The sequence below is a fragment of the Falco rusticolus genome, chromosome Z, assembly GCF_015220075.1.
Source record: "Falco rusticolus isolate bFalRus1 chromosome Z, bFalRus1.pri, whole genome shotgun sequence".
Classification (NCBI taxonomy): Eukaryota; Metazoa; Chordata; class Aves; order Falconiformes; family Falconidae; genus Falco; species Falco rusticolus.
The window spans coordinates 33,288,075-33,315,398 of record NC_051210.1 but is presented as its reverse complement, the minus strand read 5'-3'; the positions used below and the strand labels follow the sequence as shown (position 1 = coordinate 33,315,398).

General features: G+C 40.8%; 1 protein-coding gene across 3 annotated transcripts in view; it reads right to left on the bottom strand.

Moving 5' to 3' along the window:
* Window positions 1–27,324, bottom strand: part of ZNF462 (zinc finger protein 462) — a 93,430-nt gene that overhangs the window by 26,264 nt on the left and 39,842 nt on the right. Inside the window, exons 3-7 of one of the 3 annotated variants that reach the window (XM_037373252.1) lie at window positions 21,399–26,884; window positions 20,353–20,517; window positions 18,443–18,717; window positions 15,181–15,299; window positions 10,840–11,031 (exon numbers count right to left, since the gene is read on the bottom strand). In XM_037373252.1, coding sequence (XP_037229149.1) covers window positions 10,840–11,031; window positions 15,181–15,299; window positions 18,443–18,717; window positions 20,353–20,517; window positions 21,399–26,884 — 6,237 coding nt within the window. The remainder of the gene's footprint in view (window positions 1–10,839; window positions 11,032–15,180; window positions 15,300–18,442; window positions 18,718–20,352; window positions 20,518–21,398; window positions 26,885–27,324) is intronic. The other 2 variants (XM_037373253.1, XM_037373254.1) reach the window with 2 other exon arrangements.

Here is a 27,324-nt window from a genome sequence, read left to right as displayed (position 1 = left end):
TCTGTCAACGGTACTGGAAGTTACTACAGTGCAATGCAATGCAATGCAATTGTGAAAATGCAGCTTGATACACATCTGCATACCCTGGGGAAAAATATACAATGAAAACCTACCACAGAAACAAAATGAAAACCCGAGTTTTCATGGATCCACTGCAGCATACAACATGTTTCAGATACCTAAAAAAAAACCACACTTGAGATCTTTTCAGAAGAAAAAAGTAACTAAATGTTCTGATCCAGACACATAAATTTACTCAAAAATTAAATGGTGTTTTAGTACCTCATAGGTATTTTCAGAGCTATCAATGAACATATGCACACACTAAAAACAAGACATCTAAACCAAACAACAGACCAGAAATACACCTGGACACGTCTAAGTAAGAGTGACTGAGCAGCAGTTGAGAAACCAGAGGAAGAAGTTCCTATTAAAGGAAAGAAATCAAACTCTTCCTTCATCCTTTTAGGGTTAAAAGAACTAGACTCATCTACTACAAGTATTTATATGCCTGTACAATGAGGGGTAGGGATGGAGGAAGAAACAATGTTCAGGAAAAGCAGCCATTTGAGCACACTGGAAAGCAAGTTTATTGCATTTGCAAACTACTAATAATTCAATAGCTCAATGACCAGAAGGAGACAGTAGGAGACAACAACGAAGACACCAAGCTTTCCTGATACATCCACACAGAAACATCAACCAAAGTCAAGAGATCAGCATTTTTACGACAAAATGAAACTGGGGAAGGGGATGTTTGGCTCCTGAGATAAGAAAAGAACTGAAGACAACGTATAAATAACAAAAAGTGCTTAAAAATGCTTTGGGGGGCAAAAGGGAATTAGTAATAATACAGGCCTAGAACATTATAGAAAAAGTCCTAAAGAGACTAGAAGGAAAATATTTGGAAAGCTCTTTAATTTTCTCTGAATTCATTCATATAGAGAAGATTTCTGTGAAGAATGACAAAAAAAATCCAAAGAATAAAGAAAAGCAGCAGACAAATGGTTTCCTCCAGGTAGAAATGTATTTGTGAAACCAAATCAAGACGCAATACTATACCAAAAAACATGAACAAACAAAATACATGGTCAAAAGCACAGGGGATTGAACTAATAATAATTATTATTTTAAAAGGCATAAGATAAGTCTAAGAGTGGAATTTACAAGATTTAGGAACACAATCCTTTCCAAAATTCATTTGGACTCAAAATTACCAGCTCACTGAGCAGTAAGATAGCATACAGTCATGAATGGCAACAGCTTGAAAAGTGGGAAGGTGGCAAAGCAGGGTGTCATATAAAGATTGTCAAGACTACACACATTTGTTCACTTTATGCCATGCAGCACTGACCTGGAAGGAAGAATATGTGGGAGGGTGAAATGAGCTGGCAATAAATTAAGCTGAGGAGAAGGGAAGACAGAGAGACTAAGACTCAGAGGGATGCAAGAAAACATTCATGAAGGAGCTTAGGGAACCATTTTTTTGTTTTTTTTCACAAATTTTATTCACTGCATGTTTAAAAACAGAATATGAACCTACTCCTCTAGCTAAATTCTGAATTCTACTAAAGAACTTCTACATTGCTAGGATGTTGTGAACAAGAAGTTACAGAAACAAATGTTGTGTCCTTGTTCACACAATGCAAAAGACAAAAGAAAAGAGTAACCAGAGAGGAACTGCAAGTTAAAGGATTTACACACACACAAAAAAAACCTAAACGCAAATCCAAAACAACCAAAACCAAGCCACCAAAACCCAAAAACCTTGCTGGGAGGAATTTATTTCTGCATTATCTGTAAAGGACATTTTTTGCATCATTTTGGACCAGCTTTTGTGAGGAAGGTATTATACATACATCTAAGGCTCATAAGTGGGCAACCATAAAGATACATGGCCTATGCGATCTTATTTATTCAAAACAGGTGAGAAACTATATCCATATTATTTCTTTGTAACTTTGAATCTCCTTAAGTCATGTGCACACCTATCTCTGAATAGAACTGGATATATGCTATGCAGCTTCTTGTGCTAATATCAAAGGGACATAAATTTAATCTAAGAAGAAAAAAATAATAATTCTATCATCTGAATTAATTTACAAAGAGAGTCTCATACTGCTGCCTGCTGAAGAACCTTGGCATTTCATAGTTGAGATCAAGGAAAGAATGTATAATATATATAAATTATAAAAAAAAAAAATAGTCTGTATAAGATGATACAAAGGAAATCAGCAGGAATTACGTAAGACTTAGGAAGCAGTAAGGTAGTTGATGAAATAAGTTATATCCTATTACTTCCATTAGAAGAGAAGGATCAGTCCAAGAGCTTCCCATGCCATTCTGTTTTTGAGTACGCAATACTACCAGGGATTCCTATTAGCATTAGCTTTCAAGACAGGCACAACATGGTCATGAATACTGCCTGAATCATTACCCAGCTCTGTTAATGCTTTGATTTGGAAGGATCAGTTTGAGTGGTCAGAAAACACTTAATCATAAAGCCATTTAATTTCTAGTTATCCCTTCTTTTCACCTGTCCTCCCCACAACAAAACTTCCTTCCTGGCTTCAACTCAGTTTAACTTTTCTGCAGTTCTTTAGGTGACTTGGCCACTTACTAGTCACCTTTAGGCTGCACACAACCCTCTCATAAACTAGGTTCTTTGAGTAGCTGCTCCACCACTTGCAACCTTTGCAACATCAGTGCCAAGCCACTACAGCTTTCTAAGCACACCAATTGCTTTGCCCATTGCCATTTTCACTTACAACACAGAGATGATGCATGGGGAGTGCATTGTGTTCCCCTTCCTCCAGCATTCATGTTGTTTTACCTGTGTTTATCCACTGTGTTCCGTTTAAAGAATATTGCAGGCTGAGAATCTGCTGCCACTGGCTTATAACAGGTGAAGAGTTTGATCTGTTTGTCATGTTTTAAACCTATATTCTTATAATTTGTTATTCAAGGAAATTCTATTGTCCAAATACAGGATGGCACTTGAAACAAGAATTCTGTAACATGTCAAACATTGGGATCTCCATGTGCTTACCTATTTCCATAAAATGCATAGAATACAAAGTTGCCTAGCTATTCCTTATTCTGTGAGCTAAACTCAAACCCCATAAATGGAAGCATCTTACAGAAAAGAGGAACACAAACAGATCTGGAAATAGCTCTAGCAAGATGCTCATTTAACTGTTCTGCCAAAAGGACTTAATGGTAACAGGTTTGCTTCTGAATTTACAAAGATTTCCTACTTTGATTGATTCTTCATTCAGACAATAATCCACTGAGCCACTTTTGGGGGCATTGGTAACGGAACCATCCTCATGCTGTTACGCTCCATTATTTCCTTCTCACCTTTAAGGGCAATTCATCAGATATTTTTCAGGAGCACTCCACATTTCCTTCTTTATTACTCTGACCCTTTATGTATTTGTATTAATAAAAACATACAGCCACAAACACACATGCTGCTGTCACCTAAATGCTCACTGGCCTCTAAGCTGGAAATAAAGAGGGGAAAGAAATACAGCTTTATGAAGTGCTACATTTTTGCATCCTGCTTTAAAACTGGCCCTAAAATTACAGTGACAATATATGGGTACTGAGGATCCATCCTAATCATAGAGATCAGTAACCTGAAATTTGTTTTGGAGACCTCCAGCATACACCTTGACATCATTATTATCATTATTACCAGCAACAGAAAAGCCTCATCTCTATCACCAGCTCTGAGCTCAGATCACTTCAGGCAGTATTTTCAAGGACTGGTACCAAAATGTACCAACAGTGTCCCTTAAAGAAGAAATAAACCCAGCTACTTAAACATCAAACTTTGGGCCATCAACTATGGTGATGACGTATGTCCACTTCACCAGAGCTAAAATAAGCAAAGGAGTTTTACTCCCTGTCAAGCACCAAATCCCTCTAGCAGCATTTAGATCAATAGAAAGTAACTGAAGTCTCAGGAGACAGGGAGAGCATCAGTTATCTTACACAAGAAGGCTACTAACACGTGGGAACAACAGCCTACAGAAATGCTCTCTTGCACAGCACCGGTCAAGTTATACCACACATACTTTGACAGCAATAGCATCCTTTTTACACTGTACAGAGTGATCACAAATTCCAGGGACAGCAGTAGCACTTGACAGCTAAGAAAGCATCACCTACCACTTCATCCCCTATCCTAAACATAAACATCAGAGAAAAAAAAAATTCGCAAAAAAACCCCAGGAAAAAACCAACCAGAGTATAGATACGCCTCTTTCTTTCTTTCCCCTGTGGGTGCAATCACATCACTTCTGTTTGCCCAGAAGGAATCCAGAAGATGTTTCTTCTTTCATTTATTAATTCATCCACCTAAACAACTTAACTCTGTCTTCTTTCTACCTTAGACAAGTCTTCCAGTATCACACCAATCCCATTGCAGCAGGCCAGCCCAATCCATAAAGACTGACAGCAAACTTCTCCCAACTGCATGAGTTCCTGTCTCCATCCTGTTGAGTCTCAATTTTGCCTTTACCCATTCAGTTCCAGCACAAAAAGCTCAGGACCAGAAAAAAGTACAATGAACAGCAAGTTGACACCTCGCTGAGCACAGCCAATGACAGAATAAACATCTCCCTCCATTCCACTAGCCAAAAACTGTTCTCAACATGCTGTAGGAAAAGGCCAAACCTCAAACAACTACATGCCAGTGGAAAGAGCTGCAGAGAACAAGGTCATCCTCAGTGCCCTAGGTCATTGAAATGGTGAGGAGTTTTGTTCAGTAAACTTGGAGGTGAACAAACCCTGCACTTTTTCCACCAGTCCCTGCCAATCTGATGCTGGAGAAAAGTTCCCATCTGATTCAACATCTGGTAATTAGTTTAATGCTGACCACAAGAAGTAGGACACAACAGCAAGTACCAGGGATTTTTAACAAGCATTGGCAGGCGATGCGGCCACTGTGGGAAAGAAAGAAAGGCGACATCTGAGGGAAAAGTAGAAACTTGCTCTAGGTTAGAGAAAGAAGGAACACAGCCAGGGGAAAAAGCAGCCTGCAAGGAAGATGAGTTAATCTGATACTTCAGAGTAAGCATGCAACATCACCCCTATGGGGCACAAAAGGAGGGAAACAGGCAGAACAAGTACACAGCTCTTTGCAGCCTGCCTGCAACTACCAAAGCAGAGGCACCTTCTGTTTTGCAGCATGCAAATCACCACCTTGCATCCTTAACATGGATGCTACCCTTCCAACTCACCTTGCAATTAAAGCCATTAGGTATTGAAGACTTGCCTGAATTTTCCCTGTAGTTACTACAGGCTCGCTGCCTCCTCAGTCAAACAATAGGGTCTCAAACTTCAAAAGAGTGGGGTCCAAACCCCCTCCCCCCCCTCAAAAAAAACCCCAAAACAAACCAAAAGAAAACCCAACAAAAAAACAAACTCCAAACTATGAGCAGGCTATTCTGTTCCAACGTAAGTTTTCCAGGCTGTGAGGACTCTGACCATTGTGGTCTTCCCCAAACAGCAGCCGATAAGACACAAGAGCAACAATGAGAGAAACAGCACCCACAATAGCAACAATGAGAGAAACAGCACCAAAGGCGAAGAGGACAACCTTAGGAATGCTCTGCCCTGATTGGAAGGTTAGAAAAATATCCCTTATCAAGAGCAACAGTGCCCACAAATAGAAATAAACAAATCAGCCACAAACTATGATATGGATTTGAAAAGAAAAATTAAAATCAGGGGTAGTGTATCTAAGCATATGGAGTGTTTGCCTTTTTTTCTGAAAGGTGGAAGGAAGAGGGAGATGTGTGGTTCTAGGGCTGAGTGGATCACTGTAACAAACCTGCCTCATTGGCACCAGCTAAGACATTTTTGTTGAAAAGTCTCCTTGCTTTTCACTATTCTCTCTTATTCTGGTAGTACATGAAATTGCTTTAGCAAACCTGCTAAAGGCCCTCTGCACCACTCAGGATTTCATCTGTCAAGTGGCATGGAAGACACACACCCTGATTATACATTATCCACTTTGAAAAAGTGTACAGAAATGGGAAGGGATTTACAGTTCTTAAACAACAGTCCCAGAAACAGGACTTAGTCAAGCAGTTTTGTACCCAGCCTAGCTCTGGCAAAGCAAGCGAATGTATTTATATTACAGTCTCTATCTGAAGCAAAGTTCTGTTCCACTGGCAAGGACTAAAGTTCAGGAAAAAGCTGGAACAGGGGACGGGGTGTTTCACTTAGCAGTTTTCATCGCATTCGCTGCTGCAAGTTATTAAATTTAATGAAGATGTTGACATACCATGTACTGGGAAACTCGAAAAATCTTCTCGTTCTGACCCTGCATGTGTTTTGTGATGTATGTTGGTATTAATGATAGATCCCATTTTGTTTGCACAACAGTGAAAAGCACGGTTGTTAACCTTCAAGGGCACAAATACAGTGTGCTGTTTTCTACATTCCAAAAACTGGTCACCACTAAAATGGAATGATCTTGTACAACAGCAGCATGACTGAGAAGACATTAGAAACCACATCCAGGTCTGTCTAGTCCATCACTTGCACTTCACTTTTATTTTGACAATTCAATATTCTTAATCAGTAAAATTAAAAAGCCTATTAGTTTTAATTACTGCATACAGTTATGATACTAACAAATTCATGAGGCTCCAAATCTGCTAGCCATACGAATAAAGAGTAGTACTTTGCTCTACAACAGAGTTAGGCCAAAGGGGTTATCCTCACAAAATAAACAGCTGTTCAAAAAAGCAGTAGTACTAGCCAGGCAATTTAGGGCAAGTATTTTCCATCTCCCAAGATGCTTTTGTGTGAAGTCATAACACGAAACCGTTTATCTGGACTCATTCTACTTTATGGGCTTTATGACAGTAGGTTGCACTAATGGATTTCCCCTGTTTATAAGAGGAAGGCAGTCCACCACCTCCACAGCCCTTGAATACAATCCAACATGCATAACACCAGTGCTTAGACAAACAGCATCTGTTGCCATGTGCTTTACCCTTAGCTGATGATTACTTTGCATATAACACCTGTTGCTATTGTTCCTATTCCTGTTCTCTAGCGTTCAGTCACACAATTTTTGTCTCTGCCTTGCTTCCGACTCTTTCTTATTGAAAGAGACTATAGTCTTCTGATGTCACACCTTCACAATGCAGATCCTTGCACTCAAGTCAACAGGAATGGAGCTGACCCTGCACAGTGCAGCACTGGAAACCCTTATCAGTGACACATACTGCCTCATAGGATGACAGTATCATCAATAAATGCATACAACCCTTCTTGGCAGAACTTAACATGAATAGAATTTCTGATTCTCACAAGACTACGCAAGAACACAGCAACAGATCTTGTCAGGGGATTCACCCAATCCTCCTAGTAGTCTGTAATATTTCAATTTACACTGAATTTCTACCACATAAGTTCTCAAAAGTGTTAAGGGAAGTAAGTAAACCCAAACAAACAAAAAGCCAACTACTCAAATGCAAATAAACACCACCATTTCCTTCTTGTGAAAGGAAAAATACCTGTAAGCCATCAGGAGAGCAAAAGGACATTCTACCACAATGGCTACCTTGTCATTTCAACAAGAGTTGGACACAACAAACTAGTCAGTGTTCCCATGCTATGCAAAACAGAAAAGTTGCACTGGTGATCAACATTTGCTGGAGGTTTTGTGGCTGTTTGTAAGAAAAACACCCTCAAAACAAAACATCATCACCCCACTCCTGCCAAAAAAACAGGAGTGCTTTACCTCTAGTTAGATTAGGACACAATGAAAACAGGTTCCTTGCATATCAAAATATTGTCCAACATGCAAAGAGAGGTAGGATACAAAAAGCTGCATCTTCCAATGATGTCTCTGTAAGAAAGCCCTCTCTACTGGCTTGCCAAGACTGATGCAATCACCTTCTTACACCACTGCCTTAAGAGAGGCATGCAAGAACAGGGTGGTTCTTATGCTTTCTATGACAATGTAGTTGCCAGGGTTGGGCCCACCTAAAACATTCAGCATCTACTCCACTTTAACTTCACTTCCTCAAAAAGTATACCAAGGATATATATCAAACCATCTCCAGGATATACAGTGGAACACTTCAGATACACTTGCTGCTACCAAACAGTACTAAAAGAGATGAGTCACAGAAATTTAAATACATGCACATCTTTTAATGAATGGATCAATCTAAAAGAACAAAAGAAATGTTCTATGAAAGGTCCCTCAGGGAACAATTTCTGCAGGGAAAAAAAGCATCAAGCAGAAGTTTCACTGGGCTGTTGTCCCAAAACAGTTCTATTCAGACACGCGCTCTGCTATTACAATTCACTACCCTTTTCCCTTTTCTCTATTTTTACAGGGCTCAACAATTGACAAAATTAGTTCTACTAGCTCCTCAAATCTCCCCAAGTCATCCTGCTCTATTTCCTATTCCAACCACAATATTCATCCAAGAAAAGACCCTTTCTGCAAACATTTCAATTACACTAGCCTGCTGCATACCTACCAACCTACAAAGCAAGTTCATAACCATGTGACACAACCTTTTGTCTGCCTTTCACCCCAGCCCTAATTCAATTTTGCATCCCCAGTGAATTAACTTGATCACAGCCCACACTGTAGGTTATTTATACACACTAACACAGGCACGATCCAACTACACTACACTACACCATGGAGCTCCACTTAACATTGGCTCCAGCTGGACATAACAGTGCCTGTCAGACAGACCTACATTTCTTACTACTGGGAGCAGTTTTTTATCTAGTACCACATATCACCTGCAACTTGCAGGCCTAGGCCACAGACACATTGTTTTATTTCCTTCTAAAAACCAAAAATAAACTTGATCTGCAGCCAACTTACTAATGTAAAAAAATTACTTAAAACAGGTTATTCCTTCCTCAAGCAATGCTGAAAATGTTAACACGACTACTATAACACCTGTACGCTTCTGACTAGCTCCCCAGTGGGTGGTTTCTATTATTGTCAAAGTGACTTAACCATTAACCCTGTTTAAAGTTGATCAAGCTAACTGGGACAAATTCTGCCTTGGTTTTAGGCTGCAATACAGGTCTAGGTAACGTAGTCAACTTCATGAAATGGTTTTGTTAACAGAGTAATCATTTTGTCTATTTTGAATTAAAGTCCCTAGAAGCTGTAAAATTATCTTCTACAGAGATCTGCACTTGAATTTTAACTTCACTAACCACGACTTTTAGCTCCTGGGATAAGCAAAAAAAGGAGTACATAAACATTGTTCCCCAAATTCAAATACCATCCTTCTGTATCTCCCAACACTTCATTGCTACCAAAAGATGGCTAACACACAGGAAAGACTAGGAGAGCCACTGAAAATTATTCTCTACTTCTTAGTCAGTAAAGGAACTTTTTTTTTAAAAAAGCAATAAAAAAGCAGCAGAATAGATCACAAGATGTACTCTGCTTGTTGGATTAGTTTAAACTAGCATTATCAAAAATAAAAGCTCAGTTAGTAAGTCTTCATTGCACTGTTCCAGACAACCCTTTGACAAAAGGTAGTCTTGAGGGCAGCTGGTCAAAATCTTCTGGTAAGATTCTGATTCTGACCCCAGAAATGACATGCTAAACCACAAAAATTATTATTCATGTCTCTCTTGTTCCTCAATAAAATATTCATATGGTGATTACTTTTTTCTTCAAATTCATTTGTGACATTTTCTGAACTAATTTCTTATTTTTCAGCCTCATTTCACGCTCTTTTCTGGTGAGAAAGGAAAGAAGGAAAGATGGAAGACCAAAAATGCTATAAAGTGATTACTGATAATATTTACCTACCATCCTTAGTTTGCCCATAACCCAAGAAAAACAGTAACAACAAAAAACCCCCCTAAGAACCTCTCACACTTCTTGAAAAAAGCTATTTCTTCCCCCTCTTCTAATACACTCTCCATCCATCCCAGTTATTTGAACATCTGCAGGTCTAACCTTTTATTTATAGTCACATACATTCTCCTCCCATGTCAATGCAACTCATTCAGGAATTAAGATTTTTTCCCCCAAGTCCACCTCTTTTCTTAACTGGCAGGAAGTGATACCCAGGTCTTTTCTTATTTGGCAGGAAGCCACACCCAAAATGTGCTTCATAAGTTACCACTTAAAAAGCCTTAATGCTTGCTGTGAAACCACACATCTTCTATGAGTCTGAATTTTCCCTGCTAACAGTGTCCTCTCCTCTACTTCTTTCTAAATATATCTTCTGCATACTCCTTCAGTACAAGGGGATTAACAGCTTTCAAAGAAAGCATGGAAAAGAAAACAGTTCTCAGATTCTCCTTCCTGCAGATGCAGCTTAATATCTGAAGGTACATTTGGTGTCCTCTGTAGCAAGGACAAGAAGAATAATTACTTTTATTATCATTACAGGTTCACATTTTAAGCTTAACCATGTGGTTTCATTGAAGTGCTCTGCTAACAAGATAAAGGGGTGTTTTTCAGGAGCATGGACAGAATTAGATGATCCCTTTCCCACTGGCTATCAATAGAAGCTCTGCCTTTGAAAATTTTCTACAATTTAAATCTCTGCTAAGAAGTAAAGCCAGCACTGACATACTCCAAAATCAACTGGCGACAGGATTAAGCTAATGTTGTGTGAACTGGTGAGGATCTAAAGCAGGTCACTTCCTACAACACCATGTTTATGATTTGGTTTTGATGCAACTTCTGGTTTTTTGTTAATGATCAAATGAAGCTGCTTTTTGGGCAAGCTGCCTGATGTAAGGTTTTTTGTAATAAAAATATTAAGTGGCACCTTAGACAATTAATTCTTGCTCTGAGGCACCTCTTACCATTAGAGTCCTCCACTTCTTCAGCAGGAGTGTGGTTCTTGGAGGTGTGGTGGGCGTGTGAGGCTGCAAGGTTGACAATGCGGGGTCTTGGTAGTGTCAGTGCTTTCCCATGCACTTTCAAGGAGTGCTCTTTCAGCTGGCTGATTGTCATGGTGGAAAATGAGCAGAAGGAACATTTGTAGGCATGTTCACCTGGGTGAGCGAAATACAGGCAAGTCATCAGCTCACAAAAGAAACAAAATGGGGCCCCCATACTTCTCCTACTGAACTTGGCAGTAAAATTCCCATGGACTCTTCAGCGAAAAACTGATCCCAAACAAGCTATGTGCATCTCCTCGTTGGAGCAGTCTGGAGTCCGTGGTACAGACACCTGCTTTGGACCGAAGTATCACTTTCTGACAACTGCAGATCCTTGTAAAGTGACCGATGCCAAAAAACAGAGACCAAACTCTTAGCATGCCTATGTTGCATGGTATGAGAAGAAAACAGACTCTGGGATGAAAATGGAATCACTTAACTGTAACACTTCCAAATTTCTTTGGGAGCATAGCAACTATAGAGGGTGAAGTCATCTTTTTCTGCATGCAGCACATCCAACATCATTATTAATGAAGCAAGTAGGCCACTACAAAATGCTAACAAAGACCTCTCAAAAAAAAACCCCAAAACCAACAAACCTCGGGGGGGGGGGGGGGGTGGGGGTGGAATTTATATTTGGGGGAGGTTGCATTTTCCTTATGAAAAACTTGCTATTAGCAGGAATAATCTTCATAGAACTGTTAACCAAGTCAAGGTCGGTTTACTACAAGAAGTGAACATGGCAATACCAAGAACAGTGCATATCTATAAGGCTATGTGAATGTGTGTTATGAAAAAGCACTAAAAGAAGTGAAAGAACAGAGGTAATGAACAGTAGTGAATTTAATTTTGAATACATTCCGAGCCAGAGAGACAGCAAACAAGGGGAAACAAATCCTGAGACAAGATTTGTTTTGCATTAAGCATGGAGGCAACTGGAACACAAAGTGAAACTGTCCCAACACAAAGAATGTGATATTATACAGGTGCCAAGTTATTGTTTTGGAAGTGCCACTTCCATGTACAAGAGTAACACTGGCCATATATGAGTTGTACATAAAGTGCCAAAACTAATATACGAGAGATATATTAATGAATAGTAACAGCAGAACAAGAGTTCTGGTAATGAACGAAGCAGAACACGTTTTCCATCTCTCAACAAATTTAGCAAATGAGGTTCCCAAACAGCATTGTTTCCAACACAGGAAATAAGTGAACCGAAAGAGAATGTGAAAACACACGTATTGCAGCAAGTCAGAGTAAGCACATCTGAAAAGACTAGCAACCATCCTACATAAAAATAACTCCCACCCCTCTCTTCCAGAAAAACTATGCTAATCCTGGGGACAAAATAAAAACTCTTAAAAAGCCTCTTTGGGTGCATCTGGAAATGAACAGATCACTTAAGAGTCTGAAATGGTGAAACAAGAAATTGTCCCATGTTTTTTCAAATGGTAATCCTCACCTGTATATTACATCAGTCATACATTACATTTTTAGCAATAGAAAGAAAACATTTTTTGTATAATACATACAACAAGTTGTTCAATGGAACAGGATAATAAAAGGACAAAGGAAACTTCAAGGTGCAAGATACCAGTGAGATACAGATATAGACCTTCATGGTTTGTTAACGTAAGAGATTCCTGGACAACAACAGGCACCAACTGTTAACTTAAAAGCACCACAAGACATTAAACGAAATAAAGGATGATTGCATATTAAGCAGTCTAGACACAACTAATAAATATACCCACTATTCAACCATAACAGGGCATGAAAGGATGTGTTTGATTGCAGAGGAAAAACTACAGTCTGGTTCAAAAGAAACCTTCTGCACTTTTTTGACCACTAGTTTTGCATTTCATAAAATTATTGTATTAACAAACACACAAATAAATACATCTCAAAATTTATGTAGTGCGTCTCAACACTCAACTCTAAGCATTATGTTCCAGATTGCACAGAAATTGAGCAGGGCCAATACTCTCTTACAATCATCCATTTGTGCACACAGCACATCTGGTGTCATTACTAATGAAGCAAAGACACTAGAAAATGCTAACAAAAGCCCCTCAAAAAAATAAGAAAAAAAAAGAACAGGTGAAAAAGTTCAGTTGAAAACAACAGACAGCCAATTTAGAGATACTGCAAATTATTCTGCTCCATGCAAAAGGAGATAGCACATACTGGATTAAAAACAAACGCCTGAAACACTGACTGGTACCAGCTCTTAGGCAACAACACATTTTGTATTCCACTGAAATCTGACCCATGCCCAGAAAATGAGGGAGAAGGAGACTGAGTAGAAGACTTCAGGATTTTACTGAATTTTAAAGATCTCTGGGACACTTCAGATAAATTCAGGGGGACTGAAGTTTCCACTTCTAAACAATCTGATAATGACATGATTAACAAAAAATTGGCATCAAAACAGTTTCAGAGAACCACCATGTTACTGCAAAAATGGGGAGTCTGAGGAAAAGTCTTCATAACAGGTTTATTCAGTAGTACATACTTCTGAGAGATTGACTCAAAACACAAAAAAGCAAAGCTCTGACTGAAAAACATACCAAGCAATTTTTCTGTGATGCAAAATTTATTTGCTTGGTAGAAATGGACTGAGGTAGAAACAGACCATAAACCTTTACCAATCCTATTACACAAGTAATGGAAACACTATCTAGGCAGCCATGAAATTGTGTTCCTGTATGATGCAAAACATGGTCCTTTGTGGCGTGTCCACTAATCAAGGTCTAGAGCATGAATTCATGATAAATAAATCAGTGGCTTACATGAAGAGGAGTGTGAAGTAAATACTAGTTGCATGCTAACTTTGGCTCTAAAAATCTGGCAGGCTCAAACAAGGTAACACAATGTAGCCCAACTGTAAAACAGCATAAACAAAACATTATTTTACGGTTGGCGAAGATAAAGAACCATGTCACCTCTGTACCAGATGTGGGACTGTGAACTGAAACTGCTGCATACAGTTGGATTTCCATGAAAGGTCAGAATGCCACGGTCTCATACAACAGGAGGTTGGCAAAAATTAAGCTAATCCACAATACCCAGTCAAGTACAGAAAAGGGTCCTGGCACAAGCTCTGTGAAATCCGAAATCAATACAGAAAACGCAGTGCAAGTGACCATCAATCCCTCCTATATTTTTGTAGATGAAAAGTACCTTTGGATCAATGGTGACAATTACCTTTTTTCATCAGCAGACAGCTATAAATTCCTTCAACCTTTTCTCCCTATTCTCCCATCTTCCTCCTCCACCTCAACCTGACTATATGACATAGTGCAAACAAGTAATAAATGAGCATACTTCTAGCCCTTTTATCATCTGTTCCAGGAGTTTCTACTTGCCAGTTTTTAACAACTGGGCTAGTGTGCAGTTTTTTTTGATTGGTCGGTATTCTGTTATTTCCACCAGAATGCATGTTTGGACTGTGATTTGAGGGTTGATTTTTTTGTCCTTTTAATAACAAAGATGCAACTGTAACCAATGGAGCCAGTGGTTTTTGACTCCAGTATTCTGATAAGCTTTCAATGCATGATGTGTGACGGTGCCAAGAGTCTAGGGCCAAGGAATAAAGATGAGGAAATTCTGAGTCTTGCACTTCTCAACAAGCAAAGGTACAACACCTTGAGGTGACCTATCTTGTATGATGCAACTCCTTCCCTGTTCTTGTTCTTCAGAAGCATGTCTGCCTGCTTGCTGGCTTGTACAGATTCCACACTGCAATACAGAGATCTGCAAGACAACTTCCCATGTACAATAATGGAATCGTGCCATTCTCAGTCTGCTACACAGACTTTACTCCCAAAGTTTGCAGTGTTTCATTTGTGTAATCCACAGTCCTTTTCCCAGAGTCACCTAAAGCACGTACATAAATACAAACATAGCAGAGCAAAGCTCACTACCAATCCATTAAAACACTGATGGTGTAAGTGGACTTACTGAGTTCTGTTGGAAACAAGCAGATATAACAATAATAAGAATCATTCATATAAAAGAAAATAGAAGAAAATTAAGACATTCTTGAAGTACCCCGTCCTTTCTTGTCCTTCTAAAAACATTATCCAAACTCCCACAGATTCCAACAGGCGTGTAGGCTGGACAATCCTGACTTGCCTTTGAAAATCTTACCCACATCTGGTGACAAAACACGTGGTTCAAACCAGCATCTCTGATCAGCAACAAGAATACACGGGCCATTTCAGCTGCTGCACTGCAAAACTGAGAGAGAAAACTTACCAGCATGAGCCTTGAGTATATGGGTTTTCAGGCGGCTATTGTAAGAGGACTTGAATGGGCACAGTTTGCAACGGAATGGCTTATGGTGTCCGTGATGGGTCTGCATATGTCGATCCAGACTTGAAAAGAGAAAGACAGAAAAAGGAAACACAAAAGAGTCAATCATTTCAACTATTCCCTCAGATGCAAAGCAAAACACTTCATAGCAACCATAAATAAGAGGCAGAGCAGGCTCAACTATCCATTCTCATACTCTCTCTTAAAATTCAATAGGTCTGCTTACAGAATAAAGTAGAATCTAATCTGAGGAAAAGGAGCAGAGCTGACACCAATTCTGTTATGGAGAAAGCAAGCCACTTAAATAAACTTACAGGGCAAGATCAGTATAAATTAAATTATACCTGATTCAGACTTAAAGGACCAGTTGAAGAAACAAGAAACAGACAAGAATAGTAAAAATTACCATTACAGAATTTTTCTCCTGGGAAACATTTTTCTGAAAATATGCCCCCTTTTGTTCTGTTGATCGGGGAAGCAGGGGCAGGGGTGTGGGGAAGAAGTATTTTTGACCAGCTTTACTGAGGAAGCCGCCTTTTGGTTACAGCAGCAAAAGCAGATTAGAGATCCTGCTCTGGGGAGGGTGCCAGCAGGCTAGAGTTGATGAGTTCCAGGATTAAAAGGCAGCAGAGCTTCAGAAGTAAGTGTGGCAGATTCTGCCTGAAGCTCACCAAGAGAAGACAGGGTGCTAAAGTCCAGCCTCTACTTTCTTGAGGAAAACTGGAAGCTACCAACAGTCTCAATACTGGAGAGTGATCAGTGCTCTCTCTCCCAAGTTCTTTATAACAGCTCAGTAAATTTTGGAAGGGAGTAAAAGGATGTTTTCCACATGTTCTAACAGAAGATCAAATTCATTTTGAGTGAGTCCTGCAGAGCTCTGCAGCTCCTACACTGTGGCTGACAGCTATGAATTCAGAGTCTCCAGGTGGCAGGCAGGTAGTTTCAGCTTGGATTGTAAACATTTCAAGTACAGCTTCTTCTTTGGACACATTCATGCTTTGTGATCTAATCTTAAGTTTGAGTCGTCTTATACATGGTGATGGAACAACAGGACAGATACAGCACACTGGAGGAGTGGCAATTTGCCAAAACTATCCCCCTCCTGCCACCTTAATTCCAGATGTATTTCAGGCATATTTTCTTTTATTATTCCTAAATTGTCCTGTTCTTTTTTTACTGAGTATCAACACAGAGATCAAGTGGAAGTTGTTCCAGCCCTTACAGACTACACAACATTGTCATGGGATCTTTAGTCCCACATTGACAAGAGCTTGAGCCAGAAAATATGTTTATGAGAGCTAACACTGAAGCCTGTGTATTCAAAGATCTGATGATAGCAAAAAACCCCAAAAAACGAACTTCTGTCTCCTCTCAGGGCCATTTCACATAAATACAATTTGATAGAAATATGAGATGGAGTTCGTACCAAGATAAAATGGACAGTTTTTCCAAAGAAATGGGAAAAAAGTCTCCTAAATGAGCAAGACATTAAACACTTGCAGTGAATACTTCATAGAACAAAATTTGTTTTAAACAGCTGACAGGGAATGAACTTACTTAACAATTAAAGCAGGCTGCCAAAGTTGTATATAATACATATCAAGCTATTCTAAATATATACTCTACAGTATTCTACATAGTAATAATTAAAAATATATTCACAACCACGTATTTTGCCAGCAAAATTCTTCTGAAGGCAGGTTTTAAAGTTTTGATCAGAACTGGGATAACAGTGGGCTGTTTAAATAGCTGGTTTGGTTTCTTTTACAGACTTCATCTCCCAAGAGAGTAATTGCACCAGAAACAAAATAAAAGATGAAGACCAATTCAACAACAGTGACAACCCTTATTAGGGTGAGGTGATACCTGCAAAATTCTTAGCTGCCATCCACCACTTTCTGGCTTACCTGTCCTTCCACTTGTAGGACAGTACTTTATTCACTTCCTAGGTAGGAAACAATGACTAGAGACCAAACTCAAAGTCTGATTTTAGAGGCAAACCAGTTTACTAGGCAAATAACAGGTTATATGAGCTATTTGAGGTAGGGTTGTACCCCACTGTCAGCCTTGCCAAAGCAGGGTGGGATACACCCAGTAGTACCCATCCTTCTCCCAGTCCCTTTCTTACTGTTGGCTGCTCAATCCTATAGACCTTTTCAACAAAGCGGAAGAAACTGTGGAATCAATTTGCATTGCTGTGACAGTAGCAGAAATGTTGCTTTGTAACATATGGAGTTAAAAAATGCTTTTTATCATGCTTTCTCTGCTACATGCATTTGATTGCAAAACAGCACCCTCAAATTTAAGAGTGCTACTGGCAGTGCTATGAATACATCAAATGAGCACCTGGATCTCACTTATTTTGTTAAAACAATAAATAAGCAGCTCTTTCCCCAGAAATTAAAGAAAACATGCACCTGTGAGTCAGTCCAAGATGACAGTGGAAAAAATCCCACAAACCCCATTGTTGGGGGCCATGCTATATATATGTATACACACACATATATATATATATGTAAAATGACAAAAAAGTAATTTTAAAAACTACCCAGCTTAAGGCAAAGTCGACCTTAGGGAAACAAATCATAAGAAACGTGACTATTAATGAAGACTACGTATTTTTTACATGCTACATCAAAGAAACAGGCTGAGGGAGTCACTAGTATACCACACTAGTGTGAACTTGAAATATTTGTAGACTGACATTTCATATCATAACTAATAAAAAAATTTTAAGGTAAGTTATTTAACATTAGAAATGAAATCTCAATCATCAAGAAGTTGTAGTAATTATAAACAAGGTAGTTATATGCAGCAGAAGTTCCTTATGTATGAAAGATTAAGAAAGCAAATACTTTTCTCTCCTCTTCTTGGCTTGTTAAGTCTCATGCATTTGAGAAGGTTGCATAAGTGGTGGCCTTCTCTGTTTGCCTACTGAAAGAAGTCCTATTCTTTTGCTTGCATGCTTCTCCCCTACACGTCAAAAAACATAGGGCTTAAATAAATTCAAGAAGATATAAAGATGCAACCTTTTATAAATAGCCACTTACAATGGCCAAACATTTTGCAGCATGGAAAATACCTAAATACTGAGAAATGTGTTGCTCAAGAAGACGTTGAGTGCAGACTTCTTCAATGTCAACCTACAAAACAGTAGTGCTAGTTTGTGTCTCTTTTGAAAAGAAAAATAAAAGTCACAACTTACTTGTGCCTGAAAGCAGAGACAAAGGAGCAATACTGGCAGCTGTACTTGTCTTCCCGGGTAAACATGGCCAAGGCCAAGTGACTCCTCTCGTGAGATCGCAGACCCTGCATAGACATCAAAACCCGGTCACACTGGCTGCAGTGGTAGCCCCCAGGCCTGGTTTCATCTTCCAAGGATGCTCCAGATTCAGCTTCTGTAAATTCCATAATGCCAGGGTCTTTGGCTCCCTCAAAACCCTCCATCAAAGTTGTGTTTGAAGGATCTTCAGCTTCCTGCTAAAAAACACATATCCCCCCAAAGCCATCAATTCTCTCTCCCTTCTGCCCTATGTCTTTCCCACGTGTTCATTATAATGCCTAGGGTTCCCACTGCATTGTTTTTCTAAATATATCCCTACACAAACTCCACATCAATGGCTTTCTGAAGAAAAGGCCTTCTCTTGGGAGGGAAAAATGTAATTGTATCTATCATATCAAACATGCATATGTAAAAAAAGAATCTCACTCCTTCATCAAATTTGTGTCAGATAATACAAAAAGACAAGAAATCGAATCAACTGTCTTTCAATGGTCTTGATCTGAATCTTCTAAACTTGATCAGATAAATACTATTAAGGTACAGAGCAAGTTAATTTTATTTTATTTTGCTCTAGCTTACAGTGTAGCTACTCTGCAGACTAATACAGTAGTCTAGGCTATAGTAGACTTTGTCCATCAGTGTCAAATTCACAAGAAAGCAGCCAGTACTCTAAGACCCTAGAATTCTCTTTAAAAATAAAAGCAAAAGTAATTTTTTTTATCTCCTCTCCTCTCCTCTCCTCTCCTCTCTCCTCTCTCTCCTCTCTCTCTTCTAACCAGAGAATGCATTTTTGCAGCAACTTCAAGAACCTGTAAGAGTTTTTCCATGCCATTCTTTTGGCCACAATTTCAGCTTTTGTTCCATGCTGCAAAATTTCTATTTACTCAAAAGAAAGCACTGACCCTATATGAACTTCACTTGAGAAGCAAGGAGAAAAGGAAATGGTCTGCTAGGAGGGAAGCATCTGAATCTGTCAGTAGTACCAGGTAAGGTAAAGGATGGTCAGTGGCAGGGCAATGAAAGTTCTCTCAGGTAGCATGAGCTAGGCTATGAAGGACTCGGCTTCCTCACAACAAGCAGATGATGTCACAAAAGAAGCACCCTTGGTTAGGCAACAGAAGTCTTCCCCATGAGCTCACCACAGGACGAGAAAGATTACAGCTAGTTCCCACAGCATTGTTGCACTTCCACTGCCCCTGCCAATATCCTGGAAATCAGGCTGTAGAGCAGGCCCTATCCTTGGGTATGTCCTAGAAGGCATCCCCTTTCACAGGGAGAAAGGAATAACACATTTTTACCTATTCACCTGAATGGGACCACTGGCTTATATGGCCACTGAATGTTTTGTTTGGAGAGAGTATGCAGATATCATGTGAAAAGGTGTACCACAAGCAACTTCACACATTTTGCATGTGCAAACTTCCTCTTCTTTAAAAAAAAAAACAAAAACAAAACCAAAAAGAAAACAAGCAGCCCTTTTAGGGTTTAACTAAGCAGAGATGTAGCCCAGAATAGCTGAAAGAAGTCTCCTGCTCATAAACCAAGCCGTTCGGTCATCAACGACATCAACTCCTTTGTGGCTGAGAAGAAATGAGAATTAAATAGTCTTCATGTCCCTAGATCAAGAGTGGAAAAAAGTTAAAACATCTTAAAATAAACAAAATGCACTTCAGAAACGTTAGTGTTAAATTAAAACATCATACTGAACTGGAATATACAGTTCAAAACCCATTCAACTTCACAAGAGTCCTCCATAAGTTTTCAATGAGTCCTTTATTTTAAACAATGCAAGAAATGGCAATCACCTTCAGTTGTCTTTTTAAAATTCTTACCTTTACTGTAGCTGACACAGAAGAGACATTCCCATACTGGACATGTTTGCGGAGGTGATTACAGATGGCTCGAAGTGTTGGATGGACTTCCACGCAAAACTTGCATTTGTAGCCAACCACCTTCCTCTCCTTAAGTTTTGAAACATCTTCCAAGTGTCCAAAAGCCTGTTTGAGTACACAATCATATATCAGTGAAGTATGCTTTATTATCTCATTTTTAGGAACACAGACCACATTTTACACCAGAAAGGAGATTACACTTGATGTACACATATCCTGTTTTGTAGAACTGCTAGGCTGATTTTTGTAGACATCTATTAATGCCTCCAGAGTAAGTGGACAAGACATTTGTGCAGGAGAAACCTTCAGATTCTGTGTAACAGTGGCCCTTTAGAAGACCATTCAGTTTGGCCTGAAACTATGCTCTCCCATGACACTATGACTTCCCCAACAGCTGTGTGGAGCTTTCCCACAGCAAGTATATTTCAAACTGAAGCAGAAGGAAGGGGGTAAGTGGGCAAGGAAAGGAGCACAATTTGGTCTTCTGCTTATGAGGCACTTGCCTAGAGCTTCAGTTATCAGGCAGACTGCGCTCATGTTAATACGGAATCCTTAATCAGAGGAAGTCCTGAGACAGTCAGAAGGCTGAGAAGGAAACTGATGTGTTTATTCAGAGGTACACTGAAGAGGGTAATGGGACATTTTGTAAAGAATCTGCAACAAGGTACATGGCAGCCCTGCCACAAAGGAACAAGTAACTGTCTGATAGAGAAGGCCTTCCACAAGGGTGGGAGGAAGGAAAGCAGAGAAGAGAAAATACTGAAGGAAGGAGTAGGAAGGAGCAAGGCTTCCTACAGAACCTAGAGAGATGTGGAAGATGGATGAGGAAATTAAAGCAGAATGTGTAACTGACTTATGGAGCTCACTGCCATGCTGAGTCATTCATTAGCCTCTGGTCATTTGGCTGTCAAAGACAACATGCAAGTGGGCATTAGTGGGCTCCCTGGCAGGGAGCAGGGAGGGAGACCAGAAACACAAATCCTTACCCTCTCTTGTTTGAAATCTGCAAAAGCACCATCTGCATATTTCTGCTTGCTCAAAAGCTGCTTCCTCCTCTCCTGACGTTTGGCACGCTTCTGGAATTCCTCATTGTGACCATTCAAGTGTGCAGTCAGCTCTGCAGTGCTATGCAATTTCGTATCACAGTGCTTGCACTGGTAGACAGGGTTCTGAGAGCGGGTGCCACTTCCCAGTATAGTAAAGTCCCTCTTCAAATCCTTGGTGTGGTGGTCTGTGTAATGCATGCACAGCAGCTCTGCTGTGCTGAAGGACAGCTTGAAACATTTTATGCACCTGAAGGGAAGCCACTCAATTTCCTGAGCTTCCGTCTCCACCTCAGGTTTTTCATAGTCATTTCTCTCCTCCGCTGGAGTTGGCTTTTCATGCTCATCAGCATACACTGCAGTGAAGTAACCCCCCAGTTTGCTTGCATGCTGCTTCTTAGGGAAAACACCAGGGTGACGCTTCATGTAGTGGGACACAATACCCTTTTTGCTGAAGGACTGGAAGGAACAGAGCGAGCATTTCTTCTTCTCTACAGCCCTCCTCAGCTCCTCACTTAACTGAGGAGTGTCATCCTTGGGAGGAGATGGAATAATCACTTTATTGGGTTTGTCGCTTACCGTCCTGGAGGCTGCTAAGCAGTGAGTGTAGTAAGCATCAATGTCATGTCTTTTCTGGTAGTGTGCCGCAAGCCCTTTGCGGATAGGGTTGGTGTATGAACACAATGCACATTTGAAGAGGTTGTTCTTTCCCTCTGGCTGTGCCCGGACATTGTTATGTTTAATGCGGTAGTGCCTCGCTATCCCCTTCCGGGTAGAGCAGAAGTATTTGCAGAGCTGACACCGGAAAACTGTGTGAGACACTAAATGAGAACTGGAGAAATGAGGTGCTGGCACAGAGACTTCCCCAACATCCTCAACAGTGATTTCTGGCGAAGCCTTGATTTCAGTCACCATGTCTGGCTCCACTGAGGCAGACATCTTTGGTGGTGACTGGGCAAAAACATCAAATTCAGGTTGATTGTGGTATTTTTCATAGTGAATTTTCAGCTTCTCAAGCGTTCCATGGGTGTATGGGCAGAGTTTGCACCGATAAGCACCATAGCCTTGCTTGAAAATCCTACTTGTCTCTTCCACGTCATTCTGAGCTATATCATTTGACTGCTCCACATCATGTACAAAGTCTTCAGCAGTGACCTTTATTGATGGGTGTCGTTTCTGGTAGTGTGTGAGAACGCCATGAATACGTGTATTAATGTATGGGCAATGTCTACATTTATATACGGCCCCTGGGTTAATATCTATATCCTGAGCAAAGTCTGCAGCTTTCACTTTCATGCCAGGATGCTTTTTGCCATAATGTGTCAGGAGGCCATGCAAGTTGTTGTACTCAGACTGGCAAACTGTACACTGATACGGAGTGGAGGAGATGGCAGGGTTTGCAGAAGCCAGTTGAACAGTTTTTTCCTGGGAAAGGCTGGGATCCTCTGCACACTCTGCATCCTGATCCACCTGTGATGTTGTTATCTGGTCTTCAGAATCCATCCTTGTCCCAGCTTCATCAGGCTGTGGGATGGACTTCTCAGCAGCATCCTTCTCCTTTATGATATCTAACAACACAGATTCATCTCCATTCATGGCCCAAGGGTGAAATGCTTGGTAGTGATTAGTAATATCCCAAATGGAAGATGCTTCAAAAATGCAGTCTCTGCATTTATAGGTCTTTATCTCTGTTGGCATTACTAGGGCAGGAGGGGAAGGATCAGGACCTGCCCAGAGTTTAGTTGCCATATATGTATAGTCAACATAATGCTCGGGATGTCTCCTTTGGTAATGCACAAGCAAACCACTTGGCTCCGTGTGCGAATAAATGCACCATTCACAGTGATAACCAGCTTCTATCAAGCCATCTAAAAATGCCCATCTCAGAATGGATGTGACCGTGGCCTTCAGATTTGGGTGGTCTTTCTTAATATGCTTCCTCAATGCATAGAAGTAGGGTGATGTGTAGCTACACTGCCTGCATTTGAGGGCTCTCAGCTTTGACTTGTCCCGTTCAGTGCTGGAGGTGTGAGCAGGCACACTGCCAGTCGATTTCTTCTGGCTGCGATCACAAAGGCTTCTAATGGTGGCTGTATGCTGCCTAATCACATCTGCATTAGCTTTGAAGTCACGATGCTTCTTTTGATAATGAATGAGCACGCCTTTCACGGTCCGATTTCCATAATCACAGTGTTGGCAGAAGAACATTTCATTCTCGGGAGGATTCACAGAGGTCTCAGATCCACCCCGGCTCAACTGCTGCATTGACACTGGTGGCCTCTGAATACCAGGTGGCAACTCAGCAGCCCTCATCATCGCTGCAGTGGGGGGTGCCTGTCTGATATATTTGGCAGTGACCTTTATCTCTGGGTGCCTTTTCTGGTAGTGGACAAGCACTCCTACAACTGAGCGGTTGCTATATGAACAGTGTTTGCAATAGTAGAGTTCAGTAGCAAGGTCTGGGGGTGGTGGTGGGGGAGGGGGAGGTTGAGAAGTCAAGTTGGACAATTTTGGGGAGACAGGTGTCCCCAACTCAAAAGACATCTGAGCCAGGGCAGAGCCCCTGTCAACAGAGACTACACGCATGGTCTTCTGAATTCTGAAATATGATGCTTTTTCTTCAGGGTGCTTTTTCTGGTAATGCACCAGAACTGAATGCATGTTAGGGCTTGCAAATGAACACACGTCACAGTCATAAACAACCACAGTATTGACTGAAGGTTCCTTCTGATTTTCACATTCAGGACTAAAACTCTTGGCGGCACTTTTGTTAAAAGCAGCTGGCACACCAGCCCCACGAGCCACAGGGGTGGAGGTTGCCATAGTTTTTGGAGCAGAATTCAAGATTTCTCTCAGTGTCTGAGACTCTGTGTTCAGCCCTTCTTGCTGCTCAACAACATAGCTTGAAAATATCATTGCATTGTTAATTTTCACTGTAGGATGCATTCTTTGGTAATGTGGCATCAGGCTTCTAACATTCGGGCTTGTATAAGAGCAGAAGCGGCAGCGGTATATCAGATCAGAATGATCAAAGTTCAGTACATTCATAGCTTCAGGATGATGCTCTCCATAATGCTGCTGCAGGTCTTCAAAATTTGTATAGTCAATGTAACACTCAAGACACCGGTACACAGCGCTGTGATCATTGGGATCCAGGATATACCTAAAGCTGAATTTAATATAAGGATGCATTCGCTGGTAGTGGGTGCTAACACTCCTGGCAGATTTGTTGCTGAAATCACAGTGTTTACAATAGTAAAGCCTGCCAGAGTCATTAAACTCTGAATTCTCATTGTTCTGATCGGTACCATACATGTTTGATTGGCTCCCCAAAACAGAGGCATTGGGGCTCTGATGGTCCTTCATGCTGACAGACGAGTAATAGTCTTCCTCATCTTCAGATAAAGTGAGCTCAATCTCCGCTCCATTGGTGGAACTGTAGTCATGCTGCAAGCTTCTAAAGTTTGTCTCCTTCTGGGAATCATTAGCCTCTCTGCCCCACATTTGCTGGGGTGCATAAGAACTGGAAACCTCTATCATTGGTTCTGTTTGCTCTTCTTCTCTGTCTAGCTCCACTTCTATCTCCACCTCATTGTCCTCCTCATCCTCGTCATCATCCTCCACATTAATCACAGCATCTTCTTGCTGTTTGTTTTGGTTGATTTTGCTCTGCAGGTTGCTTGCTATTTCATCAATTCTAGTTCTCTTTTTCACTGGGGAGAGATCTAAAGGGAAGTCATTTGACACCTTCCGAGGGGCTTTCGCAACAAAGTTATTTTTAGATGAGAGCCCAAGGATGGAGGTCTGACTCTTCTTCACTGTGCTGGCAGAGGGGTGAGCATCTGCCTCACTCTCTTGTGATGATGGCGGTCCATCATATTTTGGCAAGTTGTCACAGAATGAATGCTTGTGCTGCTGATGAACTCTGAGGCCTTTCAAAGTTGTGGTGGAATAGTTGCACATTGTGCACTTGTATGGATGCTGTGAATGGGGCTGGGGCGACTGCTGTTGTTGCTGTTGCTGCTGTGGCTGCACTGGATCCATCATCCCAGCAGACTTCCTGCCATTTATATTTCCACTCTCATAAGATGCTGTGCTATCATTCAAAGAGGAGGCAATGCTTTCAGTCTGAGAGTTCATAGTGTCCCAGTCTGATGTTGTTCCTGTGTGACATTGCTTGTGGGCACCAAGCTTTAATGAACTCTTGCAGGTGAAAGGGCATTCATCACACTTGTACACAGCTGTCTTCCCAGACAGGTGGATGTTCTCAATGTGACGGGAAATGCTTCGGCGGTGCATCGTCAGGAAAGGGCAAAAAGGACATTGGAACCTGTTCATATACCTTCTAAAGGGAATTCCTTTTGTTTCCAATAGTTTGTTGCCATCAGATCCCATCAGCTGCTCTGCAGACATTCCTGAGGTCTGGTGATCCATGGAGTTCAAGCCATTCTCGCTGTCCATTTCATTTAGCTCTTCATCTGAGCTGGAGTCATTTAGCATACTGCTTGTTTCCAGGTCAGCAGAAGAATTCGTCATATCAGCAATTCCATAGCGGGATCTGTCAGACAAATTAACCATGCTTGAGTTGTGAGGTGACTTAGGCTTCATTTGAGGGTAAGACATAGAAGAAAACTTGGAAGATGTAGAAGAGTTGGGCCTGATAAGGGAATTGCCCATAGAGCTCCTGAAGTTTGAGACATTAGCATTTGACATCTCACGTCCTGTTGTATTCATGGAGATATAATTAGAGTTTGGGGAAGCATTCTGGGCACTCTTACTCTGTACATCAGGTGCACCAGTTCCATCTTGTTGCTGCCTCAGGCTTGACAGTATTTTTACCATGCTACGGTGCTTCTTCATCATGTGGTCACACCAGCGCTCCCTTCGAGGTGTCTGGTAGCTGCACCATTCACAGCAAAAGTTGCCCCTAGACTTTGTCAGGGGCTTGACCATGGATTCCAAAATGCTCCGCTCCACCACCTCTGCAGGCAGCTCCTTGCAGGGTTCCTGCACTGGCACAGAAGCAGATGTTGATTCAGACACAGCAGCAGCAGCAGTAGGAGGAGTTGAACTCTCTTTCAGGTTGTTTTTGTGATACATTTTCTGGTGCTTAATAATCCTTGCACGCCTGGGTGACTTGTAGGTGCAGAACTGGCAACTGAAAACTTTGCCAAACCCTTCATGCATGATGATGTTGTAATTTAGGGAACTAGCAGTTGGTGGCCCCACTGAGCTCCCCCCAGCCTGTGCTCCATGAACCTTGCGCGTGTGCTCTACCAGAAGGTTTTTGGAACGGAAGTAACGGACACAGAACTTGCACTGGAAAAACTTGTTGGTTGGTTTAGGATTTGGAGCCATGTGCTGACTATAGAAAGTCTGGCTCTGGCTGTAGTAACTTCCAGTTCCCATCTGACTTGTTGCATTTTGCCCTAAAACAAGAATTAAGGTGTATATGTAAATAAATAAAATCAAATAAAGAGGCTTTTTTCTCCACCCACCCTGTATGCGTAAGAATGCTATCACATCCTGCATAGATAACAGTCACACAAGGATTCCCTCACTTACTTATGGGGAGATCTACATATCTGGCAATGGTCACAAAAAATTACTGTTATGCATAATTTCTACATGTATGTATGACTGTGGTGGACAGTCTGGGATAGATCTTTTCTGAAATAATCTTGCGGAAAAAATAAAGCTAGTACACTAATAATGTTGAAAATTTTCAAGTGGTTCATGGCAGTGGAGAACCACAATGTAAATCTGAAAACCAAAAAAGCAATATGAAGAACTACATGAAAAGCAGGTGGGAAATAAAACCATCCTCCATGTTTGCATTTACAGAAAAAGCTGTGGTCAGAACCAATAT